This window comes from Sinohyriopsis cumingii, chromosome 15, assembly GCF_028554795.1.
Source record: "Sinohyriopsis cumingii isolate HCF-2022 chromosome 15, ASM2855479v2, whole genome shotgun sequence".
Classification (NCBI taxonomy): domain Eukaryota; kingdom Metazoa; phylum Mollusca; class Bivalvia; order Unionida; family Unionidae; genus Sinohyriopsis; species Sinohyriopsis cumingii.
The window spans coordinates 147,770,950-147,794,992 of record NC_142975.1 but is presented as its reverse complement, the minus strand read 5'-3'; the positions used below and the strand labels follow the sequence as shown (position 1 = coordinate 147,794,992).

The following is a 24,043-nucleotide window of genomic DNA, read 5'->3' as shown; positions in this document are numbered from 1 at the left end:
ATTACAGATTAATGACCATATTAATGAGTAAATGTGCATTGTGTTACCGGTATAGGATTTACCGCGATATTTTCTTCCGTTGGTACGTACCACGGATCTTTTCACTCGTATTTCGGTAGTTTACGTCAATAAGGAATGTACGGAAATTTCTGAGTTAAAAGTTTAATGATATGAACAGCTTGTTTTCATTTTTCATGACAAAATAATTCTTCTTTTTTTCATTTTAGAGCGGTCGTATTTTTCACAAATTAATTTTCAATATTACAAATATAATTATATTTATAATCTTTTAATGACATGTTTGATATGTGTCACGTATGCCAAGGTGGTGGCCAAGTGGGGAGTTGTGAAAGATATTCGTGCCAAATACAGCTTTGGAACAAAATTTCAGAGTAAAAAAATAGCACTGCTTTAGTTATATATCTGCGTATGCTGAGTACACGAAATCCTTTGTAATACTGTGAATCATCCTAAGATTTTTAGGAGATCGGTTGCTGTGGTTTTTTGTGGGTTTTTTTCTTCGAATTTTACGTACTTTCTCAAGTCCACTAAATATTTTCTCGTTTTATGATTACTGTCCCTCTTAAATAAATATCATGCAAGGGTGTTGGCATCGTACTCAAAGTTTATCTGCCTGTTATATCAATAGTCTAGCTAGTAAGTTGAAGACTTCGATGTCAACACTTCCTATTCGTATCAATAGTGAGCTTGTAAATTGAAGACGTTGGTGTCAGCACTTCCTATTTGTATCAGTAGTGTAGCTAGTAAATTGAAGACTTCGGTGTCAACACTTCCTATTTGTATCAATAGTGCAGCTAGTAATTTGAAGACTTCGGTGTCAACACTTCCTATTTGTATGAGTAGTGTAGCTAGTAAATTGAAGACTTCGGTGTCAACACTTCATATTTGTATCAATAGGCTTTCCAATGTCAGCACAATGTCTTTCACAGGGTGTCAGCTATAGTGCAAGCGTAATCGCCCCACTTGAGTTACAGTTTTTAGATTACATCACATACAGCAATTACCATACGCATGGCAAATTTACATATAAGGTACTTGTCATTTAATGGCGGATTGGGGGGGGGGAGATGTTTTTCTGAGCTGAGAGAATTTTTTTTTATCACAGGATAATTAAAAATGTTCAAACGTTATTAATGGCTGTAATATGGGGGTTACTTTGCTATAAAGTAGAGCAAGATATTTTTCCAGCTACTGACAGACATATTTTTGTTTTTTAAAGTGTCAGGCTCCTGACCAATAAATCGTTTGTCCCTAATATAACTGCAGTATGACATGGTACGCATAGTGATATATTCAGAAACAATGCTGTATACCGTGGTACCATAGCGATATGTTGAGAAATACTGCTGTGCACCGTGGTACAATATTGTTCTTGGGGCCCGGCTCTAGTAATGAGTCGCGTCTTAGATCGAGGAGCAAATAGATTATTGTGTTACTACCTTGATTTTAGGCAGTCGTGAATTGTTAAACGTTTTCGCTCGGCATGCAGTCATTAACCCCGTGTATTTAACTCGCCATAAATCATAACTAAACTTGTGTAATATATTAACTGGTTGAAAAATTCATAGCCATCAAATACAGTGGTTTACAGAACAATGAGATGGGTTTGTTTGATAGCCCGAGTTATCTGTCGAGTATCCCATCCGGTGTAAATTGTCCCATGCCAGACTTGAGAACTTGTCAGCTATCCAGCAGATTATGTTTACAGTTTAAAGGAACTTTATGACTTTGTAGAAATTTGCCCATACTTAAGACCTTTAACAAATTGCTTCAGCCAGTCCTTAGTTCAAGTGCAATCAGAAATCTTCGACTCGTGTATGTTACAAACATTACACAGTTGATAAAATCCGAACCTCTCGACCCATGATGCTACATTACACAGTTTCCAGAATCGGAACCCCTTATTATATGTTACTTACATTACACAATTTGACTTGAACCAGTTTATTAATGAGATATTATCAAATCAAGCATAAATAGAAATATGGCTGCAACAAGCTGTATTTTTTAATGATGGATTTTAGACCCCCTGGCATTATCTTTATTGGTGAGATCAGTGTTACCGGTGGATGAAAGCATTTGGTTTACTCGACAGTTATCCTAGTATCCGGGATACATTTGTCAACATACATTATCTGACACTGATTTGAAATGAAGCTCAGAAATCAGTGGAATAAATATTGTCCTTCATTTAACGAGTGATATATCTCCATATAATAATAATAATAATAATAATAATAACAGCAGCAACACCGTCAGGTGAAAATTGAATTTTATTATTGAGTAGATATATGGCTAATCAATACTTGTTGACCATAATGTGTGCGTCCATAAGATTCCCAGAGGCAATTCCTATGAGGAATATTAAAACTCAAACCAGAGTAAATGCTTTGATAAAGATTTTCAAACACAATTTGGCCTTCTTAAATATGACAACCTGATCAGGGGACAAATTTTATGTCAGGAATTTTCAAGCAAGTTATGCATAAATTAGGCATTCAGCAATTAAAGTATTCAGCCTTTCAACTTGGAAGCCACGACACGAAAAATACGATTCGGTCCTATTGTTTTGATACCGGAAAAGATTAGGACGAAGGTGTTAATTTATTGTTGTTTGTTGTTAGGGAATCAGTTCAATAATATTTAGGATTTAATCCTTTTTTGAACTAGTTTTTGGACATACTGTCTGTGGACCAGTGAAATTGTTAAAAGAGAAACTTCTTTCAAACGAAGATACGAGAATAAATCTTTGCGACTATGGTTATAATTTTAAGCATAAGTTGTCAAAGGCATCTGAAATTGCCAGAACTAATCTGCACTCAGTCAAAAATTGAGGTATGATAAAAATACAAAGGAAAGGAGTTTTCGGCTCGGTGAGTTCTGGCTCTCTCGCCTTACCTCAAAATCCTCCTCAAACTAAGCACTATGGTCCTTACAGAATTGAAAATAAAGTAATAATTTGCATTATACAATCAATACTTCTGCAAGGCGAACACAAAAACACCTTTGCCATAAAATATGTTATAGGAGCATGTTGATAGAGATAGCAAGGTTAATCATGTAGTCAGTTTTGTTGTACCTGTCCCACACAATGAGGATTTAAGCGATGGAATGAAATCGGAATGTAGAGACTTTGGTGCATTCTATCTTAGTAATTCAGAAATTATGAATAATTTGGGTCAAAAACATTAACATCTGCAGCAACAAGAAAAGAATGAGCTAAAATAGCTATTATTTGAATACGAGCACTGGTTTCCAGAGATTCTAGCACTAACAAATAAAATCTACCATAACAATGAAATTGTTGATTCCACACCCGTGAAAGAGAGCCCGTAAATGATGAATCTTCTCAAGCAAAAAGGTTTTAAAAACAAAATTCAGTATTTGCTGGAGAATGATTTCATAGAATCGAGTAAAAGTGACTGGAGTTCGCCGTGTTCTCTTGTACCGAACCAGATAATACTTTCCGCATGTGCACTGACTATAGAAAAGTGAATAGGGTCACCACAACATATTAATTTCTATTGCCACGAATCGATGACTGCATTGATACAAATTTAAATGCAAAATATGACATCAGATTTGATCATTTGAAAGGATCCTGGCAAATTCACTGATGGAAAGGGCAAAGGAAGTTTCGGCATTCGTAACTCCAGATGGATTTTATCAATATAAATTGATGCTATTTGGGATGAGAGGTTCACTTTGTACTTTCCAACGTTTACTGATCAATGTTACATCTAGTCTTGATAATTGCGATTCTTACATCAATGATATCATCATCTACAACGACACTTGGAATGATCACTTGGAGACGATTAGAAAATTTTATGATAGACTCAGTGATGCAAATTTGATAATTAATTTATCCAAAAATGATTTTTGCAGTGTTTACTCTGATAGTACATAGCGTGGGACGGGGACAAGTTAAACCCATAGATGCTAATGTCAATGCTATCTCTGAATTCCCTGTGCTTATCAGTAAAAAGCAACTGATGCGATTTTGTGGGTATGGCTGGATATTGTCGGAAATTTTACCCCAAATTGTTTATAATTGCTTAATCCCAGACAAATGTATTAGGTAAGAAAACTAAGTTTCAATGGTCTGAAAAATGTCAGGAGGTCTTTGACAAGTTAAAGGTCATACTTAATGGTGCACCAGTTCTTTAAGCTCAAAATTTCAGTCGACTTTTTAAATGTCTGTTGATGCATGTGATAGTGAGGTTGGTGCAGTACTGATTAAAGAAGACAAAAATGATGTAGATCATCCAGTATGCTATTTTTTAAATAAGAAATTAAATAAGCACCAGATAAATTATTCCACAATCGAGAAGAAATGTTTGGATTTGATATTGGCATTACAACACATTGAAGTTACTTTATTTAATGATCGCAACCCACTTAAGGTGGAGTTTGATGTTGCAGGAATACAATATTGATATCAGGCACGTTAAAAGCACTACACTTTAACGTATATGAATACTTTATTGTTTTTTTATACTTTGAGTCATTCGTAAGATTTCATATTATGTAATCTTTATCGCATTTACATTTGAAAAATAGTTAAAATAAAACTTTTTGTCTAAATTTTTAATATTCTTTACAAGAAGAGATGTTATGCATATTTAATTTGCATTGTTTGTTAATGTTGTTTTTTTAAATTCATTATATGCTGTGGGTTATATGAAACTGTATCTTGTGGCTGACCTTGTCCAGAATTATGTTCATTGTCTACCGATTTTTTAAAATTCTGTTAACAACTTATACATAGTTAATATTTTCTCTACGAGTGTGGGTTTAATATTATGATCATTATCAAAAGAAGCAAACATTTATCTTGGTCTGAGTTAATGACATTATGTTAATCGTGTTCCTTACTATAATTTTAGTAACTGTCCTTGTCTAATTATAGCTTGGACTGTTCTGGAATGAGGCTTTTGTCCTACATCCTGATGGATCTTCTTCTGCGTCTAAGTTTTTTTGTTTTATAATCTTGTTTAATGGAAATAATTATTTATTCCAGCGATAACAACTGGGCAGAAGTCATTTATATTGTTGTATTCAGATTTTGATTTGGATGAAATTATTTATTGTTTTCTGGAAATACAAAGTGCTTTCTAATATTCTTATAAAGAGACATTAACTAAAAATCATAGTGAATTTATACAAGGAAACTTTGGATTATATTACTTTGATTCAACAAAAGACTGTTGGCACATCAATAATATTCTGACCATTGGTATATTAGTATTTTAGAGACTTCAAGTCACTACAGGCACATCAACACCTTCAGTGTTGGTTATTATTTGGAATGCCACTGAAGTTCATTCAGAACTGTATTCATTAGGACTTGTGTTAGTAAATCTAGGATTATTTGGGATTTAATTCGCAATACCATAAGTTCTTTTGACATTTTCGCTTCATATTCTAGGGAAATAAATTATTTATTGAATTTTACAAAGTTTGCTGCTTCTCCGTCTTTCCTAATACTTATTTTGAAACCATAGATTCTTGATAGCTGGGACATTTTTGTTTATCTGTAGATAATCTGGTTAGATCTTCAGGCCTTTGCAGCAATTTTCAAATTGTTGACACATTGTTTAACTTTCAGGACCTGGACTTTTCGTGAGGAAAACTTAATAACAACATTAAGTGAACACTACTTGTTGTAGACAAATTAAACATATTAAGCATATTTGTGTTTATAGTAATCGGCTTGTTAGATTTCAGGCCAATACAGTATTTTTATTCTTTATACGTATTTTTTAATTTTTTTAATCTGTTCTTGTTTTGATAAAAACCTTGTTAGCAAGTAACAATAGCTGGTAGACAAAAATGAAATTCGATTGGGCATATTTGTATTTATATGTAGATGACATTATTCGATTTGCTGGACTTGAACCTTTTCGGACATAAAGCTTCTTAACGTAGTTTAAAAAAAAAACACTTGAAGTAGATAAGTTAAATTGTATCATGCCTATTTTATAAGTAGATGACCTGGATAGATTCTCATCCCATTCGAACATGTTCTCTTTTTTCCCCCGAACGTTTGACACCCAGGCATTTTGGTGTGCAATACGTGTTTTCCAACATAAAACTTTCTTCAGATTACTTGAGATATTGTTAGTCACAAAAATTTAGTTCCATACTTTATTCCAGTGACCGAAAATCTTAAAGCAATTTGTATTCTCCAGATATTCCTCTGCGCACTTTACTTAATTTATTAGCAAAATGAAGCGTGACCTTTCCACTTTAAATATTGGAACAATCCAAAGTGATTTATTGTGGGTTTCTTTTATTGCTTTAAGGGATAGTCCTGTCGTTGGTTTGGGACCGTATGATGGCATGCAAGATATGTTGTGGCAAGTACATACAGAAAGAGACACAAACTGACGTTGCAGAATGTCTCATAGTTAGAAATGGAATATAAACATAGTCCTTTCCACAATGAAACCATTCTTATCTGAATTTCCTAGTGATCGAACTTATTTGTATTTGCATTTTCACGGGCCATGTTCCCCATAGGCAGGACCTTTTCCGTGTTGACCACTGGACTTGTCCATTTTGAAATGAAACAGTATATATATATATATATATATATATATATATATATATATATATATATATATATATATATATATATATATATATATATATATATATATATATATATATATATATATATATAAAGTTACACTATGTATATATCCTTGCTGAATTTATGTGCTCGCTACAGAAGTAGGAGCAGCTATGTCTCCATGGCCAATACAGCATTTCTTCCTTGTGTCTTGAATTTAATTATGACGTTTCTATGTACTTCATTTTATTGCGGATTATCAGAGTGTTTCACAGACTAACCATTCTATCTATTAAACCAAATTTACGACTTGTGACACATCTTCAAGTATATATGGGTGCATTTCGTTCGAGTTATATCTGCCCATAATTCGTGGCTTTGTTTGCTTGACTACTTTGATCAATTACGTTTAATAAAGCCTCCAGAGTAGAGGACGCTGTAATAAATTACGCTCGATCAAGTGGAAGAGGACGCTGATTATATATATATATAAAGGATGCAAAATAAATCACGCCATGTTCACAATTCTTTTGTGGATATCTAAAGGATTTCATTCGGATTGATTCACTCATATAGTGTTACTTAGATTCAGATGCTTGTAGAGATTAATTTTAACACAGCCGATAAGCTCTTCAATTGCGGTAGTCATGAAGTTTGTTATTTCTGCGTTCAAGCATTTTTACTTGCTTAATAAGAAAAAATATTCCTACGGATGATAAATGGCAACGCGAGTCACGTGTATATGGCCCATGAATATTCTAATTAAGTACATTATTCTCTTGGAGGATGTTAACATCGCAACATAGAAAAAATACAAATTGCGTTTCTTGGACCTCAGTAGAAACGTGTTATTCGCATTCAACAAAATTATAAATTCGAAAATGGGATTTTCAAAATGTATCTCATCAACTGATTCGAATAAACCAGTAGCGTACAAAGACTTTATATATTCATTCTCTGAGTAATCCAGCCCATGTTTTCGATAGAATAAATGCAGCTGTTACCAACAGCAGTAATGAGTCTTTTTCACACCGAAAATGGTTTACCGCTACGTATGTTGATGTTTGGCTGAATCACATCATGTTTTAACCGATCTGAGGGAGTTCGTCCCAAAACAAAACGATCACCAACTTTGAAATACATCTTAGCGAACTTTTTTTAAATATACCCTGGTGGACTTTTTCATGGAGCTTTTACAAGTGATTAGAAAGCCGCTGTATTCAAGGAGTTTAACAGGTAACGATTATGAAATGGCTTGGAAAAGGACTAGCCCCTCAGTACCAAAGAAACACCATCAAAATCAGGACCCAAAAGGGTCCAAAAGAAAGGTGGTCCATGAGCTGGATGTAACACTTATTGCTTCACCAGTGGTAATGCTGATTTTTTTTATCATTCTTTCTAAAATTCTCCCCATTAATAGTAGTGTATGAAATGCATGTAATCTACTGCTGGTATATATCAGTCTCTATTGACAGACCTACCTACCTGCCTACCTACCTACCTACCTACCTACCTATCTGCATCCATCCATCCATCCATCCATACATACATACATACATACATGCATGCATGCATAGTACGCTTGTACTTATGTACTAAGCTATTACGTGGTACAATATTAACATTTTACACACTGTCGTCGTTAATTTTTATTGCTTACATAAGAATTTATAGATCACATTACTAATTTATCCATTACAGTTGTTGAATTTCAGTTGAACTCGAGATGTGTTTCATGTATATTGGTCACGATAGAACAATGAAGTATATGTCAATAATAAATAGTTCGCTGAATTTTTCCCCTTTGTTTTTCCTATAAATTTTTATATATTTTTGTTACCATGCCGTGTAATTAAAGAATATTTTTTTAAATCTGTAACCTTTTTGCGGTTTCTAAAATATTTACATATGAACTTAGAGGCGAACAAATTGTTTGAAAATAAGAAATCACCCATTTTCAAAGTTTGTTGTTTTATTTACTTTTGCGATATCATTAAAAAGAACATATCAGCAACCGTATGCAATTTTTGCTCGTGTTGAGTGCGTTCTCAAACGTGAAAAGCGTAAACCCTGATCTGCCGTCCCATAATGTGCCTACAGACCCAGGTCTCCATTGTTCGTTTAGCTTGCGATTTAAAATAAATCGTGTTGCACGTTTTCTGAAAGCGTTAATTGTGTAGCCAATTTTCGGACTGCGCATTCTAGACTTAGTTGTATGCTTTTCGCGATGTTGCTGGTTTTTAAGTGGCCAATACCGTCAACGAAGATAAACCAGATCGTTTTTCAGACTATAAAAATCCTTCTGCCCTATAGTTAGTCTATCGTTTTTGTGGAGAATTCATTTCCGATTCAGCACCGGAATATTTTCTATAATGTATTATATGTTGTTCACGTGAGTGTCGATCGTCTAACATCATGGCACATTTCAGATTGTTTCACGCTTGGATGCCGGAGGTCGCGGGATCGAACCCATGGCGAGTTATACCAAAGACTTACAACAATGGTACTAGCAGCTGCCTCACATGGAGCTCACCATTAAGTTAGTGATACAACTGGTCGGCCTGGTGTCAGGATAATGTGACTGGGTGGGACATAATGCTGCATGTCTGCGGCATTATGTCCCAGTGCTAGACACCACTGCAAACTGCCACACTACATACATCTAACGATATTACAAAAATTGTTAAGTCCACGACATCAGATATGGCCGTTTCTACTAAAAATAGGGAGACTGCTCCGGTGGCCGAGTGGTTAGAGCGTCCTCCTTGGATGCAGGAGGTCGTGGGTTGGAACCCCAGCCGATCATACACAAGACTTATAAAAATGGTACCAACAGCTGCTTCGCCAGGCGCTCAGCATTAAGAGGTTAGTGTTAGGACTTGACGGCCTGGTGTCAGGATAATTTGACTGTGGCATGATGCCCCAGTGCTAGACATCACTATGAACTGCCATACTTCAGATAACGTAGCGATGGGACTGAAAAATTGTTAAAGCAACTTTAAGAATCTAAATCACACACACACGCACACACACACGCGCGCGCGCGCGCGCGCGCACACACACACACAATGTTTATTTTTAAAAATGCAAGGTGCGCTAAATCCAACATTTTTAAAATGAGCCATATTCTCTCATTCCTTTTCGCATACTTTAACATAAATTATAATTAGTGCAAAACAGATGTAAAATTTGCCATAAATACTGTACGTAACAGCTACATCAAGCGACAAGTCCTAAATGTATGTATGTCTGTATATATGTATGTATGTATGTATGTATGTATGTATGTATGTATGTATGTATGTATGTATGTATGTATGTATGTATGTATGTATGTGTCTATGTGTCGACCTCTTTGGTGGCGTAAGTGATTAGAGAGTCCGCATCGATATCGGAAGATATCGGGTTCGAACCCCGTCCGAGTCATACCAATGACTTTTAAAACGTTGCTATCAGCTGCCTGAATTGGCGTTCAGCATTAAGCGGTTACTTTCAAGACTGGTTAGCCTGGTTTCAGGTGGTACATGATGCTACATGTCTGTGGCATGATCTCTCAGTGCTGGACATTAGTATGAACTGCCACAATTCAGATATCCTGGCGATATGAGTGAAAAATTGTAAAAGCTGCGTTACAAATCTAAGTCACAAACTGACACGCGCGCACACACTAAAAATAGGGAAGCATTCCGTAAGTAAACTTTTACAAACCGCTTCACAGAGTTTGGCAGAAAAGCCTATTAGCTTAAACATAACCACTATTTGACTAAAGCATACCCGCTTAAACATAACCACTATTTGAATAAAGCATACTCACTTAAACATAACCACTATTTGAGAGAAAACATTCTGGCTTAAACGTAGCCACAGTTTGTCAAAAAACATTAAGGTTTTCATATCTGTATAAATGATTGTTATCCGCCATTTAAATGAAGTCGTCACAAAATTTGAATAGCAGAATTTGATAGAATAGCGGAAAGCATCCTCCATCAATATCCTAATCACCCACTAAATATCCCAGCCCCATCAAAATGGCCGCAATTGCAAAAACACAGATGACGCTTCAAACAGCTTCTCAGATATCTTTCAACAAAATTTTATAAAAGTTGGCCGTGAAGCGTTTTGCGTAATGACTTTTAAAACTTGTGAAAATGATTCAGTTCAGCAAACAAATTTGTTTTAAAAGGTTTTGTTGACTTTAAAGTAGTAATGTTGATCTGCAAACAATTATAAATACAGACGATACAATTAGAGAAAACATCAACAATCTCTTCTATAACTAATTAACAGTACTTCAAGAAATTTTGACAGGAACTATCCCGCTAACCCAGATGTTTTTGGTCAACTGCTGTTGAATTTGGCTTTAGTTAGATATAAGCCAGGTGAGCGGTCCCTTGCTGAATTGGGTCTTCCGTTATTATTATTATTATTATTATTATTATTATTATTATTATTATTATTATTATTATTAAAATGAGGGTGACATTATTATTATTATTATTATTATCATTTGGGTTTGCAGAAGTTGTATCAAAGACCTAATGGAGAAAACGTGAACCAGTTGTATCGGAGTCAGCTAGCGGCCAGCCTGAAGGCCTTTCAGCCCAAACAGTGGGCACCTCTCAGCCACAGCGAAGTGGATCCAACCTTTCTTAGATGCCGCCCAATCAATTCAGCAAAACCCAATGATAAGTGAGTATAAGATTAATATGTACGTCTTTCAAAGCGACTCAAGGACACACGGTACTAATGATATGGAAAAATGGGAACCAACCTGGAAATGGGTGAACCTAAAATAGAGCATATATGGGTTAGGCTGACCATGATTGGTTAATAAAGTAAGTTATGTTGTAAGAAAAATAATCTTTTGAGAGCTTATCCTAGTTGTAAGTAAAAAAAATAGCGACATTGCTTTATAGATGGAATTTCAGTCCTTTAACAGTCTTGAGTTTGGAACACTCATTACTAAAATTAGCACCTGACTCTTTGGTGCGGAATTGAAAGCACATGTTTCAAACACATGCAGGTCCAGAAAATGCCGCGGCTCATATCATTTCCTCTACACAGAAGCTGATATCCAGGTTTCATCTATACTGATAAATATAGGTTTGATCATGAGCACTCAAAAAATTTAAGTTATTGAATTTTTAATATCATGGTGTTTGCATAGGTTTACTATCGGAACTGAATTAGTACCGTGAGTCCTGAACTCCACTGATTTCTTACTGCTCAGAGTAAACAAAGCAAACATCCATGGGGGCCCGAGTGGCCGTGTGGTCTAAAGCGTTCTCCGTTACGGATCACTGCCATCTCACCTCTGTCTGCAGCGGTTCGAGTCTCAGATTCAGCCAATCTGGGTATGTGAGAAAGCTTGCCAGTAGCTTCTCGTGGGTCGGTGGTTCTTTCCGGGGTTTTCCCGGATTCTTCCTCCGCCATTAATACTGGCCGCCATGTATAGCCTATCGTGTGCTGAAAAATGGCGTTAAACCCCACAACAACAACAACAACAACAAACATCATGAAAGTTGATGGATATTATAGTGTACAAACACCATTTGCAAAGGACCGCTCCGATGGCCTAGTGGTTAGAGCGTCTGCCTCGAATGCGGGAGGTCGTGGGTTCGAACCCCAGCCGAGTTATACCAAAGACTTATATAAAAATGGTACTAACAGCTACCTCGCTTGGCGCTCAGCATTAAAAGTTAGTGTTAGGACTTGTTAGCCTGGTGTCAGGATAATGTGATTGGGTGGGACATCATGCTACATGTCTGCGGCATGATGCCCCAGTGCTAGACATCACTATAAACTTAACACTACAGACATCGTAGCGATATGACTGAAACATGTTTAAAGCTACGTTAAAAATCCAAATCACACACACACACACATTCCCATTTGCAAAGCCTGGACAGAGATTATCTTGTATACCTCTTATATACAGTTGGTCGTGTTATGGATGAGATGTGTTCAAAATATGTTATCCAAGCATGTATAAAATATAAAAGTTGTGCACATGGGTGTGACCATTATATATATATACACATACATGCATACAGTAAGATCCTTGACCCAAATTTCTGGATGCCTTGACCTTATTATAATTAAAAAAAATATATTATGGCCGTCATGGTAAGTTTAATGAGAAAGTAATATTTCTGCGTGTGCAGTTTTCTGCACTATGACTTTAGTTAAAAACCAGACACTTTGACTAAAGGTAGCTGTAATTTAAATGTCTTGTTCAATCATACTGTACTAGTATAGTGCCTACATAGATGACTAATAGCACTTAGTGGGCGTATAATACGATATACACTGTACTCTTTTCAAGGTTACATCAGTAAAACATATTCCACCCAAGGGAGTTTCATGTTTGTACGCGCAGTGTTTTATCTAATTATGTTTATAGCCATTTTGAAGGCGATTATTCTTGACATAATAAACTTGGAAAAGTAATATTTAGTATAATTTTCTTAATCATTGTTTCCTTTTCATGCCATATTTTTTATCAAGGCAAGTGTCTGAATAGTTCTTATTAAAGCAGGTGTCTGAATAGTTCTGACTAATGCAAGAGTGTGAATAATTCTTATTAAGGCAAGGGTTAGAATAGGTCTTATTAAGGCAAGTGTCTGAATATTTCTTATTAAGGCAAGTGTCTGAATATTTCGACTAAGGCAACGTCACACTAGTTCTGACTAAGACAATTGTCTGAATAGTTATAAGTAAAACAAATGTCTAAATATTTCTGACTAAGGCAAGTGTCTAAGTAGTTCTAATGCAATGGTTAGAATAATTCTGACTAAGCCAAACGTCTGAATAGTTCAAAGTGAAGCAAGTACTTAAATAGTTCTGACTAAGGCAATAGTCTGAATAGTTCTGACTAATGCAATATACTAAATAGTTCTGACTAAGGCAAGTGTCTAAGTAATTATACGGCAAGAGCCTATATAGTTCTGACTAAGACATGAGTCTGAATAGTTTTGACTAAGACATGAGTCTGAATAGTTTTGACTAAGGCAAGAGTCTGAATAGTTCTGATCAAAGCAAAGTTTGAATAGTTCTGACCACGGCACGAGTCTGGATTGTGCTGACTAAAGCAAGTGCTGAACAGTTTGGCTAAAGTAAGATTATAAATAGTATCGACTAAAATAAGAGTCTGTGCAGTTCTGATTTAAGTAAAAGTCCAAACTCCAGATTGTCATTTGCATGTTAAGAGTTATATTAATGTAAAGCGTTAAATCATAGTACTGAGTTAAATAAAATTAATTTGAGCAGTGTGTCTATACTCCCAAATAAATGCAATTTGAGCAGTACTCCCGCTATATGATCTAGTAAAACTAAATGTATGTTCGACTCAATCCACCGTATTGAACTTGAGATAAAGGAAACGATGAAATAATGTTGATGGCATTAAAAGGGTTTATTTGCTCGAGTACATTTATGGTATCTCTGTAGTGATCCCGGCATGTTTTATAGCCGTAATCAATGTTTGTACATCAGTTGACCGATGTTATGAGCTTTTTGGTATGATTTATGCCACTGACATGTTTTAATATGTTCAGAGGGCATGTAAAGTTTATAGTGCTTCTCTTTGTATGAAAACAATTATAAAATTCACTTCACTTCAGCATCACGTCGAACACAAAAGCTAAACCTAAACTAATATCGTATTTTATGACTATATATTAAATTTTAAGAATAAATGCTCATTGTTTTTTTCTTCTGATGTCCACATTGAACCTCATCACTCACAAAATAAATGAAGCCGGAAATTCATAAAAATTAAAAGCTGAAATATTGTCATGATGAATTGTGGGATGCTTTGAGACTTGTAACTGGGATTTAATTTTGCAATATCGATTTACCTCTTGCACGCAGTTCTCTCACATTGGATCTCCGATTGAAATCGAAGGTAAGAATCAGAGCACAGCGTGAATGCAATTCCTTCTTTGTTATTGTATCTTACGTGTAGATGGTTCTATTGATTGAAGCAGACGAGATTATGGTTTTTGATTATAAATCTTATCTATACGTGCAACAGAACGTAATCTGAAGCACTTACTTAAATTATTATTCTATCATTTTAAAGGAAATGGCACAAGCTGATATCCAATTATCAATCTCCATGACAGTGTTCTCAGTTGATGCTATTATTATGAAGGACTTCGTGAACTGATTTGCAGAACTACAAGATATACGGTGGAACTTTTCTTTACTATAAATCAATTCGTTGACTGAATTAATTATCAGAAACGCGAATAGAGAAAATGAGCACAATAGTAGCTGGATTATCGTTTTTACCGTTCAGTTAATTTCTATTCCACGTAACTTGCTGCTATCACACAAGATTTTAATGCAGAATTGCATATATTTATGTGTGGTTCTGTTTTCATTTCTAAATGGCATCCTGACATTCAGCTTCGACGCGATTTCGCTATCTTGGCTCTTATTTAATTGTTGATTTGAACTTTTCATCATATACAATTAATTAGCAACCATTCAGAACTGTTATTAAATTGTTGGGTCCCCGAGTGGCCGAGTGGTGTAAAGCGCTCTCCGTTACGGATCACTGCCATCTCACCTCTGTCTGCGTGGGTTCGAGTCTCGGATTCGGTTAATGTGGGTATGTGAGAAAGCTTGCCAGTAGCTTCTCGTAGGTCGGTGGTTCTTTCATGGGTTTTCCCGGTTTCTTACTCAACCATTAATAACTGACCGACGTTGTATAGCCTATCGTGTGCTGAAAAATGGCGTTAAACCCTACAACAACAACAACAACAACTACAACATTAAATTGATAGGTATGGTTTTTACATGTCGTTTCTCTCGCGCTTTATTGATTTCCTTTACAAAGATTTATACATATTTTTTTTTAAAAAAGTGATGAGATTTCAGAACTACATGGCCATTTGACTAGACTACTTTAAGAAATAGATGCAACCAGACGTTCGTTCTAAAACCTAGTTTGAAACGATGTTAGAACACAGAATTGATATTAAAAAAACATCATTAACCAATCCTCCCCAACAACATAAGAATTACACTGAACGCTATAACCGTAAACTAGATTACCTGTAATGGCACGCCATTTCAAATCTCAACGCTTGATACTGCATCCGACTACCATCCCCACTATATGTGTGTGTGTGTGTGTGTGTGTGTGTGTGTGTGTGTGTGTGTGTGTGTGTGTGACGCCTCTTCCTGGTGTGACTGACTGCATATGTTAAGTTTGGTCAGAAAAAAATTTGAATACGTCCTTGTAATTAAATTAATCTTTAATCCCCTCTAAGGTCTCTTGCGGATGGGAGCCAAGACTGACTCCCCCTTGCTAAAGCATTTGATGATAATTCATCAACTTATTCTAATTTATATTCATACCTCCCACGTTGTCTTAGTCGGCATATGTTACTGCCCGCTTGTGTCATATCTCTGGCGTGCCATTCGTTCGCATTATGGGCATCACTACTTTTAACCAACTCCTCTATTTGGACATGCAAGTATATGTAAAAATATGCATCCTTTCTTGTTGGCGGTGATTGCCAGATGTTTTTAAGCTATCGATCTGTGGACTTTTATTGCCTTAAGCAGTAAACTTTGAAACTTTGAGAAGCTATGTCAGTGCTAAAGCTTACTGATTCAGTTTTAGACAATCGTCCTGTCCGCGGTGCTATAAGGTTATACCTCGTTCGTACTCTGTGTGAAAGGCACAGATTGTTGTAGCTTCAGTTTAGAATATGCAGTGATTGGGTTTGCAGCGACACTAATATTTCTTTGTTCCTTCCAGGCGGCCCTCTTCGAGGTGTAGCACTGCTGGACCTCACAGACCAAAGTCTGTTCCGGTTGCCATTTTACAGTCCAGAACTGCCCAGCTGCGCGGGTCAGAGGTGCCACCTGACATCAGGCCAGGCAAATTCGACACCTTAAGCCCTTTCGTTCTGGCTGACCTAGTGACGGACGGAGAAAGCCCCGACTCGGGTTATTCTAAGGACACGGAAACAGCCAGGGTCATAGAAAAAGTGGACAGTAGGACAGAGGGCGTGGCTGATGACGTCAGCACGACTAGTGGAATCGAGAGTAGCAATTCGAGCGATGACAGTTCCAGTGAAGAAGAGGAGGATAGCGATTTTGAACCGGAAGTGGACCCGAACAGAGAAATACCTGATTTGAATTTGAGGCCAGAGAAGCTGGATAAACTTTACATACCTGAGCCCAATAAGGGCTGGAGGAAGTTTGATTTTGACATGGATATAGTGGATCTTCCTCCCTACGAATTCAAAAATCCATTTCCTGAGGAGTTAGCGGATATTGATTTAAGACAAATAGCGAAAATGAAAGGGAACTTGAGTCAGTACCGACCTTCATCTAAATACGCGCCACTAGATAGTATATTCGATAGACTAATAGAAATGGAGAGGTATCAAATGGAAACAGAGGAGTGGGAAAACAAAAAGTCCAGGCAAGCGCAGACGAAAAAGAAATCTGCTAACACAGCTACTAAGATTAAAGACAAACGATGCTGCAATCTGTGTTTACAACCAACTTGTTTTGGCGACTGCCCTGAAAAAGTTGCACAGTCTAACACTTGTGAAAACTGTCGTCAGATTTTTTGCACGGGAACTTGCAAATGCTTAAAATATGATCAAAGAATGAGGCTACCAAGAGAGAAGGAAGAGAGGCCTCTAACTCCCAAGCACCTATATCCTTACGCCTGCCCAACTTGTCAAAGGAAACATACTGCAAAGTATATAAATGCTAATAATTTAGTTCTAGGAGTGTCTAAAGTTAATAATGCAACATTCAGCAAGGGACAGAACTCTCTGCGGCCGAAAGACATGAGACCGAAGTCGGAGACGACTTTTAACGTCGACATGTTACAGGAGTTTGAAAAATTGGGCATTATACCTACTCAACCTCCACCTAGACCACATACCTCCTTTTCACGACGACCTAAGAGTAGAAATTCTATGCTAATGGGGAAATCTGTCAACTCACAGAGGAAAGATTCACTGACAGAACCTGAAAAAGTTCTAAATATAAAAAGGAAAAGGAGTAAGCTGCGGCAAAAGCGTCCTAAAACAGCTGAATGACGGAATAGTACTATTTGCTGAATGACAGAATAGTAATACTTGCTGAATAATAGAATAGTAGTATTTTATGACGGAATAGTAATACTTGCTTTATGACGGAATAGTAATACTTACTGAATGACAGAATAGCAATACTTTATGACGGAATAATAATAATTGCTTTATGACGGAATAGTAATACTTGCTGAATGAGGGAATGGGAATGCTTGCTGAATGACACAATACTAATACTTGCTGAATGACGGAATAGTACTTCTTGCTGAATGATGGAATATTAACACTTGCTAAAGGACGGAATAGTAATATTTAATGACGGAATAGTAATACTTGCTGAATGATGGATGGGACTACTTGATGACTGACAGAATAGTAATACTTGCTGAATGACAGAATAGTAATACTTGCTGAATGACAGAATAGTAATACTTGCGAACGACAGAATAATAATACTTGCTAAAGGATAGAATAGTAATACTTGCTAAAGGATATAATAGTAATACTTGCTGAATGACAGAATAGTAACACTTGCTGAATGACATAATAATAATACTTGCTGAAGGACAAAATAATAATACTTACTGAATGACAGAATAGTAATACTTGCTGAAGGACAGAATAATAATACTTGATAAAGGATAGAATAGTAATACTTGCTGAATAATATAATAATAATACTTGCTGTATGAAGGAGTAGCAATACTTGCTTTATGACAAACAGGTATACCTGCTGAATGACCGAATAGGAATACCTGTTTTGTTTTGAAATATTAATACTTCCTTTTGAGGAAATTGTAATACTTGCTGAATAATGAAATGGTAATGCTTGCTGAATGATGGAAAAGTAATACTATAATAGAATAAATACGTTTTTTTTCTCTCACACGAGCCATCATTTATTATATCCGATACAATAATCGTTTCGTTATTAATACACAAAACATAGTTTATGGAAAATAACTATTTCTTTATTAGTCTTTATTAGTATGTCATAAGACGAAAATTTTAGAGTGATCAATCCCGTATAGGTAACACTCGCCCTTATTACATAGTTAGCTGTATTAAAGACATGGCATGTGTGTTCTCGAATGCTTAGCTTTATCAAAATAAGTAGCTATATAGCAATAATCTTACAAATGAACTCATTTCATGTCAATTTTATTTTATTTCCTGTGAACCTTGGCGAGAAAAAGATTGGAATTTTTCAATTTCATATATTTCATTTGAAAGAAACACAGATGTGATAGTCTTTGCATCACATTTAAACATTGCCTTTGATTCCTCTTTTTTGTTTGATAGAACCACATAACAGCGCGACAGTGAAATGATTTTGAAGTCCATTCATACACTTTGAACACTATTCGGTTGTTTTATATGACAATGTCTAATTGTTATTTGTGAATGGGGTGTGGGTGGGGGGATTATTGAGTGTCTGTAATATGGAAAACAACATGGGCTTATTAGCATAAATCACAGTGGTTATCGCATGAAAAGATGAGAATATATGCTTTGATTGAGGAATATTTGGTGCAAATTTATTAATTTTTAAACACTTACACCAAAGAGAACGATCTTGTTAGACGTTTAGAGTTAATGAATATATATATATATATATATATATATATATATATATATATATATATATATATATATATATATATATATATATATATATATATATATATATATATATATATATATATATATATATATATATATATATATATATATATATATATATATATATATATATATATATATATATATATATATTTGCGCTTTTTGGGTAGATATAAGCGTGTTTTTGGAGTACATATTAGGAAATATTTACGAATAACATGTCACAAGTGCGGAAGCCTAGAGTCACAATACGAAATGTTCCACTTCATAAATGAAATATTTCCTTATTTCTGCTATAGAAAAACAACAGAAAGCCAGTAGCGTTTTCTTTTATTATGTATTTTTCAAGGCAAACACGTCGACTTCCGTGTATGTTCTTCAGTTTGTACCAATGCAGTTAACATTATAGATTAAATAATATGTATTCATACGTAGATATAAATATAGTTTAAAGATTTTACAATAATTCGAACAGTGAATATTTACAAATTTATCTCCAACATATAATACTTAAAATAGTGTCTTTGTCTGATTATTGGTATTTTCATATGAAAAATTAAACGATTCGTTTTTTCGATAGAACATTTCTTGGACGGATTAATACAGTACTTATTGTTAGGCTGATGGTAACATCCTATCGGAACATGCTAGATAATTTCCGTAAGGTCCTGAAATAACCTCGGAAGTGGTTATCTGAATACACATCTATTTTATGTGTTGGGTAATTGGACTCTATCGGAGCAAACCACGTATGTTACGATAGCAAATCCAGATAATATTTCGATTGTGACTTTATCTTCATCTTCATCCGCCGCAATATTGCTCCATGTGAACGAAAATAGTTCAGATTATAGTTTTCAAAAACTGAGTAGATATGAGCAAACTCATTTAGGCCCACGAGTTTTGTATATTACATGGCGCAGTGAAGCTGAAGCCAGTTAGACATATTCTTTTGAACCATTTTTGGAGACACAGTAAATCGCTAAATTAAGTTTCTGAAGACGAAATATCATACATTGTACCATTATAGTTATTTTACTTTAACAACTTATTCTTAGAGATTAGAATATAATGTAACACGATTACTCTATGAATGCTCTCCGTTATGGGTATTCAAGATAATTCTAAAATGATCACTTGTGTTGAATTTTCGTTTTGAAGAACAAAATCCACTTAATATTCATGAAGATGCTGATTATTTTTGTTCGTCCATGTAGACACCATTGTCAATAACGTGTGGACAGCACCTCGCAGCTTTACATGAGCATAGTGGGCACCTATAAACATATTTTCGTGTTATGGCCGTCTGGCTAAATTTTGGAAGATGAAATGTTATTTAGAACGTATCACAAAACTGTGTTGGTTGTGTAATTCCAGACATTATAGTGTATTTGCCTTTATTCGCTCCTGCATCAAGTACTACAAAAAGAAGTATTATTTATTCAATGTATCAACATCAATTTTTGTTTTTATTATTACGTCTTAACTCATGCAATAAGTTGCACTAGTACGTATGCTTTTCTCACGTTTTTTGTTGTTGAGAAAGTATATTTAATTAGCATTAAATTCAAACCATTCTGGATGATATCAATACCGAGAATTGTACCACTCACATATATCGTTTAGATAATTTAGCAGATTAATTTATTGAAATAATAATTTATTAATTTATTAAAATAGCTGTTCTTTTGATGCAATTGTATGTTGCCCAGATTAACTTGCAAAGATATCGGAGTACATGAATAAAGTGAATCGTAACTGAGTACAAATTTTCGTTTGTCTGTTCATCCTGAAGACAAGACAGTCACAGAACAATCTGATTTATGGACAGACTGTTGTAAGAGGCATTGCATTAAATAAAACAGCCAATTTCCCAATCTCTCACCATTGTAATTCCTAATATTTGTCTGCTGTTATCATTACAATCTGATGCCATTACAACATATTCCAATTTCTGTAAAATCCAGTAACATATTTCCATCGTGTGTTGTGAAATATTTTTTGACAAATATCACCGCACATTCATTAGCAAGGTATAGCGACGTGAGTGATCCTTAAATTCCCCTATTATACCCTATGTGTGCATACTGCTCTCCACGTGTATATTGTGCACTTGGTTTTACTTGTTTATGCTCTTGGCGTTTTCTTGGCAACTGTGACATGTAGGAAACATTATTCTTCAAGCTGATCATTTAATCGCATGGTGTGTTATTTGATGCTGTGACTATGTGTGTATGTTCCGACGAGAATTATTTAACCAGAGGAAACAGTACATTGTTTACGTACTGAACGAGCAGCGTAGGAACAAAGATAGCGATCTCTTACTTTAATACAGCCAAAATTGAAGACCCATATGTCCGCCATCTTGTTCCCGTTCAATCTAGTATACAGTTTGATTGGACAAATGATGTAACAATATCATCACCAATGTCGTCAGAATGGTCGACTAGAGATCAGAGTGAAACGTATTCCAGGTCAGAGCACAAAAGGACACAGTACAAAGAATATATAAACATATATTTAGGGCATAGGGCAGAAAACAAATTACACCAACACTAATATAAGTATAACAACCACGTGTTCGAAGCTTTTCTCAACTTCTATTTGTTTTTGTAGGTGTGTGAATGTGCTACTGCTTTTGTTAACGACAATTTCATTTTAAATTTAATGCACAATTATAATTGGAATTAAATATAAAATTGTTAAAAAGCGCATGACTAGTTGAAATTTTTTATGTTGAAAGGTTGAGTTTGAAGAACAATTAGTGCATAATTATATGATTCAAGTTTGCTTCTTCTTCTTCTCATCATCATCATCGTCATCATTATCAACATCCTCATCATCATAGTCATCGTCGTCATTACCATCACCATCATCATAATTGGTAGTGTTAGGTATTGGTTCATTTACCATTGCTGCTGTTTCCAGATATTATTGGTGGCCATTGATGGCCTCGTAATCTAAGACGCGCGCCTTTATAGATGATTGACATCTCACCTCTGTTTCCCGGGGTTTTCCCTGCTTCCTTCTCCATTTGCTGCTACTTATTATCTATGAAAAATGGCATTAAACACATGACAACCAACCAGCCATTTATTGTTTTTATTACCTGCTGACATTGTGTAAAATTTGTGAGTGTGCAGGGTCAACAAGATATTCTTTACACGATTTAAATAATTCTTGATTTATTATAATGCTGCTTTCTTAAGTTTACTGTTACTTTATCTCATCTCCATATTTTCATACATCCATTCCTATCTCTTTTATAATAATAATGAGAACGAATTAAGTTAATCATGTGAGTTTATGTCATCTCTAGTAATATTCACTATAATATTATGTTAGATTATAGTTTTTTTAATATAATTTCCCAGATTTTTCTACCTTGGCAGATTTCGTGGAATTGATAATTTAATAAATTTGAGCATACTCGGGCCTTTCCAAAACTGCAAGTTTATATTTTTTTTTTAACGGCAAATAGCATTGGCATTCTAAAATAAAATGACACTCATCTTCTAGCACGCTGAATACATTCAATTCCTTTGATCTAGCGTGGCGCGGTGTGATTCATTTTCCATTTCACTCATCCAGTATGTAAAGCATACTTCCTTGTTCTTGGAAAGGTTTTCTAAATAGTCTCTCTGTAACTATATTTAATTACTCATAACATCCAAAATGTGATGACATGTTTCTTTATTACTTGTTTAGGCTCAAACAGTAACAAGAAAAGACCAAAGGCAACAAGCTTTGTAAAATTTAACAAATAATTTATTTCCATAGAAAAACAAGTTAAAAATGAGAAAAAGAACTTTCGCTTTTACGAATCAAATCCAAAAATAATCCAAGAATTATACAAGAATTAAAAGAAAAGAAGTCCTAGTAATAAAAAGTCCTAATGAAACAGAGTTTGAATCATGAAGAAATCAAAAATGGAAGGCGATGACGTATGATGTGGTCAGCGTCGTACTGATGTGTCAACAGTTCTTTGTTGAATCACAGAAAATAATATTCCAGTTTTTGAATTCTGTGTAAATTTCGATAACTGTCTTTGTCCAAAAATTAATTTATAGCACTAGTATTTTCAGGGAAAACAAACTTGAAATCCAAATAAATTGAATGAAAAAAAAATTGTCCCGAAAACTGGCCACAACATAAAGCACTTTAACTTCTCAAGTGTTAAGGCACTAATGAGTAGATTCCGGTGGCTGGAAAGATGCTATATTTTGTGCCATGGAATACGCTGCAAATAATTGGTCTTGCAAATGCCATTTCAACCAGCCAGAGAATATGATGGCATTTCTTTGTCATCGTTTTGTTTTTCTCTGTGATCCACATCAAGATTTCCATCAGCAAATGATCATATCTCGTATTGGGGTATTAAGTTTTTTAAATGGCGTTAAACAGCCTCTGGCTTATGTACTTGATATAAGAATCAGCATCATATATTTTATTAACGGAATACTTGGAAACACTTTTAAAAACCAGTGTCACTGTTAATCACTTTCTGAATTAGTCCAAGCCAGTCAACTATTGTCAATGAACAGTCTCATATATAATCTTACAGAACATAAGCATATCGTAAGTGATAAATCAGCAAAAAACTAAAATGTTTAGGTTCGATGTCTGACTGTAAATGAGAATATAATCCGATAAACGAACGCCACCAAAAATGAAAGCAACAATTATAAATCGATTATTGCTGTTAGTACCTAATTTATATTAGCATCAATTAACAATGTTGTTCTAATTT

General features: G+C 35.0%; 1 protein-coding gene across 7 annotated transcripts in view; it reads left to right on the top strand.

Annotated features, from left to right (window-relative positions):
* The window catches only part of LOC149783017 (uncharacterized), a 194,302-nt gene extending 175,014 nt beyond the window's left edge, over positions 1-19,288 (top strand). For all 7 annotated transcript variants that reach the window (XM_089934599.1, XM_089934598.1, XM_089934601.1 and 4 more), the window contains 2 exons: positions 11,118-11,287; positions 16,374-19,288. In XM_089934599.1, coding sequence (XP_089790725.1) covers positions 11,118-11,287; positions 16,374-17,676 — 1,473 coding nt within the window. In that variant the 3' untranslated portion in view covers positions 17,677-19,288. The remainder of the gene's footprint in view (positions 1-11,117; positions 11,288-16,373) is intronic.
* The last annotated feature ends 4,755 nt before the right edge of the window (positions 19,289-24,043 follow it).